The sequence below is a fragment of the Octopus sinensis genome, linkage group LG14 (assembly GCF_006345805.1).
Source record: "Octopus sinensis linkage group LG14, ASM634580v1, whole genome shotgun sequence".
NCBI classification, from domain to species: Eukaryota; Metazoa; Mollusca; class Cephalopoda; order Octopoda; family Octopodidae; genus Octopus; species Octopus sinensis.
Window position 1 is genome coordinate 20,144,075 of NC_043010.1, and position 8,426 is coordinate 20,152,500.

An 8,426-nucleotide genomic window follows, 5' to 3' on the forward strand; every position below is an offset into this window, starting at 1 on the left:
ATGGACAAGGTGTCGCAGTACTTGCCAGGTTGATATATCAGCTGTGGTGAAGCTTTTTGGTGCATATTCGAGTTATATATATACATGGTTTCTTTAGGCTTTGCTGACTTGACACATTTGCCAAAACACTTTCATACCCTCAGGTCCCGTCCTGCTATGTGTGGTCAAAGAACACCTGGGTGCATAGGAAGTCAGGTCAGGATGTTCAAGGACATCCCGGTGTCAAGTTTAACAGTTGTCTAGGAAGAGTGTGCACTGTACCTTCCAACCAGCATGAGCGTTTTCACCTGCGCCTTCTCCTCCATGACGTTTTCGGCCCACAAAGCTTTCGAGACATAAGAACTGTTGACGGTGAATTATGTGACACTTTCCAGGAAGCCTGCTTCAGACGTGGACTATTCGAGGATGATTCACAATGGGGCACCACTATGGCAGAGGGCATTTTGTTAAAATCCCCTAAAAGACTAAGATCGCTTTTCGCTATTCTACTCGTATGCTGCGACTTGGGTGATCCCGTCTCTTTACGGCTTACCTACAAAGATTACACGTCCGAAGATTTCCTGCGTCAGACTCAATTGTTAAATCCATCAATGGTGGTTGGGTACAGTGACCTCATTTACAACAGGGTGCTGCTTGAAATCGATGATACTGTTCTCAATATGGGTGGTAGTGCGTCGGTGGTGTATGGCCTACCTTCAACAAACCTGGAAGGCGCAAACACACTGTCTTTGGATTTGCTGCGTGACACGTTATAATGTTGACGAGCTTACCCAGTACATAGCGGAGAATGAGTCAAAGCTCTTTCCACAACAGAAGTTTGCTTACAATTCCATTATTAATTCTGTCCAGGACAAAGCTGGGGGAATTTTCCCTCGATGCTCCGACATATGGTGAGTAGATGCTATTGTTGTATGTTTTCAAACTTACCTGTAATTGCTTACCCATGATTCATTCACCTATTTCCTCCATAGGGCATCTATTCTGTTTTCACGTCTGCTGCCGTTGATGGAAAACAAAGACACCGTGTTCACCTGCGAACGTTTTACACACCCTTCCAGGACTACCTACCAAATTGTTACAATTGTGAGAACAGTAAGACAGCCTTTTCAGGGCCACCTCACATTCTATTGTTACCCCCTTCTGAGAGTGTTGCAATGCTCTTTCAAGGGCTTTCTATCCAGTTGCAAATCGATTGGTTGGCCGTAAACTTATATCAATCTTTGCCTCAATAATCATAATTGAGTAGAATCATTAAGAGTATTTTACAGCAATTAAGCCCCAAGCAACGCCGGGCTCTTCTGCTAGTAATATATAATATGTATATATATTATATATATATATATATATATATATATATATGTATATATATATATGTATATATATTATATATGTATATATATATTATATATGTATATATATATTATATATGTATATATATATTATATATATATATATATATTATATATGTATATATATATTATATACTATATATATATTATATACATATATATATTATATATACATATATATATATATATATATATATGTATATATAATATATTATATGAATATATATATATTATATGTATATATATATATTATATGTATATATATAATTATATGTATATATATATATTATATGTATATATATATATTATATGTATATATATATATTATATGTATATATATATTATTATATGTATATATATATATATGTATATATATATTTATGTATATATATATATATATATGTGTATATATATATTATATGTGTATATATTATATATATATATATACATATGTATATATATATATATATGTATATATATATTATATATCAGCCTCGCCTGGCCCCGTGCCGGTGACACGTAAAAGCACCATCCGTTCGTGGCCGTTTGCCAGCTCTGTCTGGCACCTGTGCGGGTGGCACGTAAAATGCACCCACTACACTTACGGAGTGGTTGGCGTTAGGAAGGGCATCCAGCCGTAGAAACACTGCCAGATCTGACTGGGCCTGATGAAGCCTTCCAGCTTCACAGACCCCAGTTGAACCGTCCAACCCATGCTAGCATGGAAAGCGGACGCTAAATGATGATGATGATGATATATATGTATGTATATATGTGAGATAATAGTTTCACTTTAATAGTTTCAGTATTAAAGTGAAAGTATCTGACATTACAATAGAGAGATGTTATTGTTTCACTTTTGACACTTAATACTGAAATAGTGGAGAAGATATTATGTTGCTGTGGGCTCGCACTAGGTAAGAAGTTAAAACTTTTTTTGGCCTATGACACTACAAGGACCCTAAGTAAGGCATGTGTAAAGTTTGAATGAAATTGGTTGTGTAGTTCTCAAGTTTTAGGGATTCACACAAACACAGACAGACAGACACACATTCTCATCTTTATATATATAGATATATATATAAAAAATTTTTCGTAATGAGATAAAAAAACCAAGGCTGTGTAGATTTTTGAACATTTATAGATAGAAGGTCTTACAGTTGTTTCCAGGATATTTATTATATCCCTTCATCGGAGACGGTGTGAGAGGATGGTTAAGAAATAGTTTAATTTAGATAAGATATAAAATAGAGAGTGAGGTGGAGGAAATAGACATGAGATATGTAGGGATATTGCATTTGTAGATCCATTTTTTTTTAGGCAGAATGGTATACATATAAGATTCCAGTACCTTATGAGTAAAATCCAATAGTATTTAAAATTGGTGTAGCATATTATCAAATGCAGTATGTCAAAATATTGAGCCAAGCAAGCATAGAAGACAGGTGTTAAATGATGTTACATAAGACATGGACTCTCAATGCCAAAGATAAGCTCAGAGAAGTGGATGTGCAATGTCAGTGTGCTGCATGTACAGCAAGATGCTGGTGCATTGTGAGAAAGTTAAACATAAGAGGAATTAGTTGCAGTGTATAGGAGAGAAGACTGTGCTGGTACGGTCACGGGGTACATATGGATAAGGGCAGTTGCATTGCCCTCACATGTCTACCATAGCCCCCATGAACCATTCCTATATTTCTCACCATCACTTGCTACAGTTACCTCCACCACATCTCCAACCATTTCTCCTCACACTCTCATGAAACTTCACCATTTATCCCATCCTGCCTATTCACCCTGTACACAGAATAAGCACCATTCAAGCGTGGGTCGATGCCAGTGCCACCAGACTGGCACCCGTGCTGGTGGCACAGAATAAGCACCATTCAAGCGTGGGTCGATGCCAGTGCCACCTGACTGGCACCCGTGCTGGTGGCACAGAATAAGCACCATTCAAGCGTGGGTCGATGCCAGTGCCACCAGACTGGCACCCGTGCTGGTGGCACAGAATAAGCACCATTCAAGCATGGGTCGATGCCAGTGCCACCTGACTGGCACCCGTGCTGGTAGCATGTAATAAGCACCATTCAAGCATGGGTCAATGCCAGAGCTACCTGACTGGCTCCCCATGCTGGTGGTGCATAAAAGGCACTATACAAATGTAGTCAATGCAAGTCTTCCCCCCCGCGCCTGACTGGTTCCTGTGCCGGTGGCACATTAAAAACACCCACCACATGCTCAGAGTGGTTGGTGTTAGGAAGGGCATCCAGCTGTAGAAACCTTGCCAGATCAGATTGGAGCCTGGTACAGCCTACTTGCTTGCAAGTCCCCAGTCAAACCGTCCAACCCATGCCAGCATGGAAAACGGACGTTAAATGATGATGATGATATATGCATATATATATATATATATATATGTGTGTGTGTGTGTGGGTGCATATGTATGTATATGTGTGGATATATGTATATAAGTCCATCCCCTCACAAACAGTTGCTAGAAAATACAGTATTGTTGAGGTTGAGAGTTTACAAACCTTTTAGTGAATGTGAAATAATTCTCTGTGCTTAAAGATCCACCATTCTAGAATCAATCTACCAAAGTTTATAATGAAATGGATTTGGATGGTTTTAGTTCAACAAACCCCCTCAGTACTGCTAACCTCTGCATTATCCATCTACATAGAGTTCCTTACACAACAGCTTTTGTAGCTTGCTTCCATTCTCCACAGATGTCACAGCCTTCCAAGTGTCCGTATATTTGTTATTTTGAAGAGAAATATTTGTTGTACATCGTCTGCTTTTTACTGTACAGTGAAATGATTTTCTTCCGTTTTAGGCCAAGAAAATAGGTACTATATCTATCCAACTGCTTTGGTCAGTGGCAACTGGTTGCAACTAAAGGATGTGGTCAAGACATGTAATGGATGTGATGCTAGGAATCTATTCTCTGATTTTAAAGCATAATTCTTTAACCTGACCTCATATATAGGTTTCAAATTTTGGCACAGGGCCAACAATTTTTTGGAAAAGGGTTTGGTGATTATTGGATTATATTGAACCCAGAATTTGACTGGTACTTTATTGTATCAAGGACTAGCAGTATCACCTGGCGTTGCTCAGGTTTGTTTCAACCCTTTAGAATTGGAATTTTTGAAAAGTAAAAATTTTGCATTATATAGCTTGTTATTCTCTTTAAGTGAACATTTTTCTGGTTGAAATACACCGAAAAATGGCAACACAGCAGTAAAAAAATCGAAAAAAATAGGGATTTTCATAGAAAAAAGCACTTTTTTGATGTAAATAATTTTTGGTGTTAACATTGTCCAATTTGAATTTTTTCTTCTACGGAAGGAAGAGCAAGTCTTCTTCTATCATACTCTCAATTTTGGTCAACTTGCGCCACAGGGTCTCAGAGGAGATAGTGTTAGTTGAAGGCTACCAAACCTGCCATACACAGACAACTTCAGCTTTATATATATAGAGATGAAAGGCAAAGTTAACCTTGGTGGGATTTGAACTCAAAACACAAAGCCAGATGAAATGCTGCCGATCACTTTGGCACAGTAATGACTGAGTTACCTCACACCCCAGCAACAATGATTGTGGGGTACAAGGGTGTGGCTTAGTTGATTACCTCAACCCCAGAAGATTATTTACTGGTAATTCTTTTTATCAAGCTCTGAAAGGATGAAAGATAAAGTTGACCTCGATGGAATTTGAACTCAGATCAAATGAAGTGTCACTAAGTAATTTGTCCAGTTTGCTAACGATTCACCTCTTCAGCCTCACCTTATACATCTGGGGATAAACTACCACTGGCTTTGCTCTTATGCTGAATTTGTTCAAGCAGTTTATCCAATTCAAGTAGGATTTTTGTATCCAATCCTAGGGTCATCTGTGTATGTTCACAATGTTGCTCTCGGTTTTAGTTTGTTGTTCCCAGTAAGGAACTGTTTGCATTTTTAAGGTAATTCCTATAAGCATCATCATCATCATCGTCATCATTTAACATTTGTTGTGCATGTTGGCACGGGCTGGACAGTTTGACAAGGGTCAGTAAGCTGAGGGAACGCACCAGACTCTAGTCTGACTTGGCATGGTTTTCTACAGCTGGATGCCCTTCCTAATGCCAACCATTTTACAGAGTGTAATGGGTGCTTTTGTGTACCACCGGCACAAAAAGGTGATCGTAGTATATACCTCAGCAAAATACATATTTTAAATATTTGACCGAAATTTGTATACTTGTATAGCTTCATAAATTCCTTGTCTGTTCACAGGCATTAATTTCAAATGTGTTTAAAAGACATTTTGTTAAGGATCTGAACTGAGCATTTTAATCTTCTTTGTTCTGTTGTTATCTTCAATAGAACTATTGACACATTCAGGCATAGAATTACAATAGTTCTTCTACACTTCAGCCATTTCTTTCACACTTCTTTTTTTCTTCGCTGTGATAAATTTCCGATTTTTCTACATTCTAACCTCATTTTATAGTCCTCATCATCATCATCGTTTAACATTTGCTCTTGTGCCTGCTTTTTAAACTTGAAAGACAAATCTCACAAACAGCTCATGTAGAAAATTTATTGCAGTTGAGGAGGTTGGCTTTTTATATTTACAAATTTCTGGCCACTTAGAGAAACTATCTACTACCACTAAGCAGTATGAACTGTTTAAGGGATCAGCAAAATCGATGTGTAGTCTCGAACACAGAATGTCTAATTTGGCTATCTATGCATTAAAGCTTTCATCCTCAGCATACCAGGATATCCAACAGGTAATTTCAGTGTTTCAGGTATTGCTATTCTCTGTGCATACATCAACATGCCATCACAAATTGCGTATAGGTTCATGTCTTGGTTTCATTTTGCACCAGTCCTGCTCCTATTTACTTCTCCTCACCACAGTATTCTTTTAATTTCTGTTATTTGTCCTTTACTGCATTTTGTTTTATGTCTTCTAGGGCTACCAGTAATTCATGTACCACATTCCACTTTTTATTTCTCCTTTTGATCTTAAAGCTGTGATTGCTGTATCTTCAAATGGCTTGCAGTGTTTCGGTATCGGTCTGGACAAACCATCCATATGCCCTAGTTTTTTTTATGGTAAATATTCCATTTTGTAGTCACAATTCAATAATGTAGTGCCCCATCGCTGTAGTCTATTTGCTGTGTGTGTAGGCATTCCCTTTTTAGACCCATATATTAACAGTAATGGGCGATGATCCTTTTGTAGATAGAAACTTTTTCCATGAATAAATCTATGGAATTTTTTCACACCAAATATTATTGCTAATGCTTCCTTTTCTATCTGGCTAAAGTTCCTTTCAGCTGGTAATAATGATTGTGATACCTGAGCTATAACCTTTTTACTCCCATTGCCATATTTGTGCAGAAGCATGGCTCCTACACTGTAATCACTTGCATCTCTGTAGCCAATATAATATCCAACTTCAGACGAAAATGCATTAATGATAAGTTCAATGTTAAAACATTTTTTAATTTGTCAAATGCCTCATTGCACTTATCAGTCCAGCACCATTTTGCATTTTTCTTTAGCAAATCATTTAGCGGGGCCTTTACGTTGTGTATATTGGGAATGTAAATTTGGTAGTAATTTACTAAACCCAAGAATACTTGTAGCAGAGTCACATTATTCGGTGTGGGCATATTTTTCATCGCAGTTACTTTGGATGGATCTGGTTTCTGTCCATTTTTATCCATTATCTGGCCCAAATATTTAATTTTCTTCTGAAAGAACTTGTATTTTACTTCACTTATCTTGAAGCTGCATTCTCTTATTGTTTCAGATACCCTTTTAGCATGTTCTACATGTTCATTTGGTTTGCTTTTTATTAGGATATCCTCTAAAGAAACAATAGCAAAATCACAGTCACCCAGCATTGTAACCATTACTTGCGGAAATATGGAAGGAGCCACTTTTACACTAAAGGGAAGCCACTTAAATTTAAATAAGCCAGAGTGTGTATTAATGGCCAATAAGTGTGAGTATCCTTCTACTTTGATTTGTAGACCTGCCTTTGAGAGGTCTAATTTTGAGAAGTTCCCTCTATTCAATTTTGTGAATACTTGCTCAGGACTCAGCAATGGGTAATTATGTGAGATTAAGCAATCATTTAACCCCATTGAAAAATCTGCACAAACTCTTAACTTATTATTTTCTTTTTCACGTAGACCGTAGGTACTATCCAATCTGAGTGGTCCATCTTCTTAATTATTCCTAGGCTTTCAAGTCTTTCAAATTCCTTATTTTCCTGTTCTAGCACTGCAAACGGTACATTCCATTTTGGCTTAAATACAGGTGTTTCACTTTGTATTACTGCAATTTTTGCCTTCATTTTCGTGCAGCAGCCCAGTTCATCTGAGAAAACCTCTGGAAATAAATGTTTTATTTTTCATTTCAGCTGCATTTGAACCTTCGACTGAACTGACTATATTCCCCACAAAACGCTTATGGGCATATCCCACAATTTGAACAGTTCCATCCACTCTATGCCGAATAGATTCACTGAATTTTTTAACACGTATACTACTTTTGCTGTTTTCATTTGGTCACAAACTGTCACATTACACACAAATTTACCTACAAAATACAGTCTTTTACCTATAACACTGTGCTAATTTTGTAGATTTTCTTAATTTCGGCTTACCAATATACTTCCAAGTATATTTATTTCTCAAGGGTGATACCACTTCCAGTATGTAACTGCATTTTTACTTTTTTTACATTTATGAATTTCCTCTTTGTCACATTACCATTTTCTTTCGACAACATCTTGTTTACTCTTTTTTCTTTGTTCCATAGTTTTGTCATCTTAGTTTTACTGTGTGCTTTTATGTGTCCAATTTTTCCACAATGGAAATGGTCCATTTTCTTAAATGAGCAGTTTTTTCTCAGGTGTAGACCTCCAATGCAAAACACAGGTTTTGCATTGGAGGTCTACACCTTTCTATTCTGCCAGTTTTGCGCTTGTTTCATTTGGGAGCAATCTTTGTTCAATTTTCTCTGTGTTGTGTCTTAAATTTACTATTCTTTCACAATCTTCTGAGAATT

At 37.1% G+C, this 8,426-nt stretch overlaps 1 protein-coding gene across 5 annotated transcripts in view; it reads left to right on the plus strand.

The window, feature by feature from the left end:
- LOC115218871 overlaps positions 1 to 8,426 on the plus strand; it is a 27,777-nt gene that overhangs the window by 7,243 nt on the left and 12,108 nt on the right. Inside the window, exons 2-3 of one of the 5 annotated variants that reach the window (XM_036508719.1) lie at positions 6,316 to 6,457; positions 7,162 to 7,356. In XM_036508719.1, coding sequence (XP_036364612.1) covers positions 6,331 to 6,457; positions 7,162 to 7,356 — 322 coding nt within the window. In that variant the 5' untranslated portion in view covers positions 6,316 to 6,330. Of the gene's footprint in view, positions 1 to 669; positions 891 to 6,315; positions 6,458 to 7,161; positions 7,357 to 8,426 lie in introns of those variants that run through there. The other 4 variants (XM_029788846.2, XM_029788844.2, XM_036508720.1 and 1 more) reach the window with 4 other exon arrangements.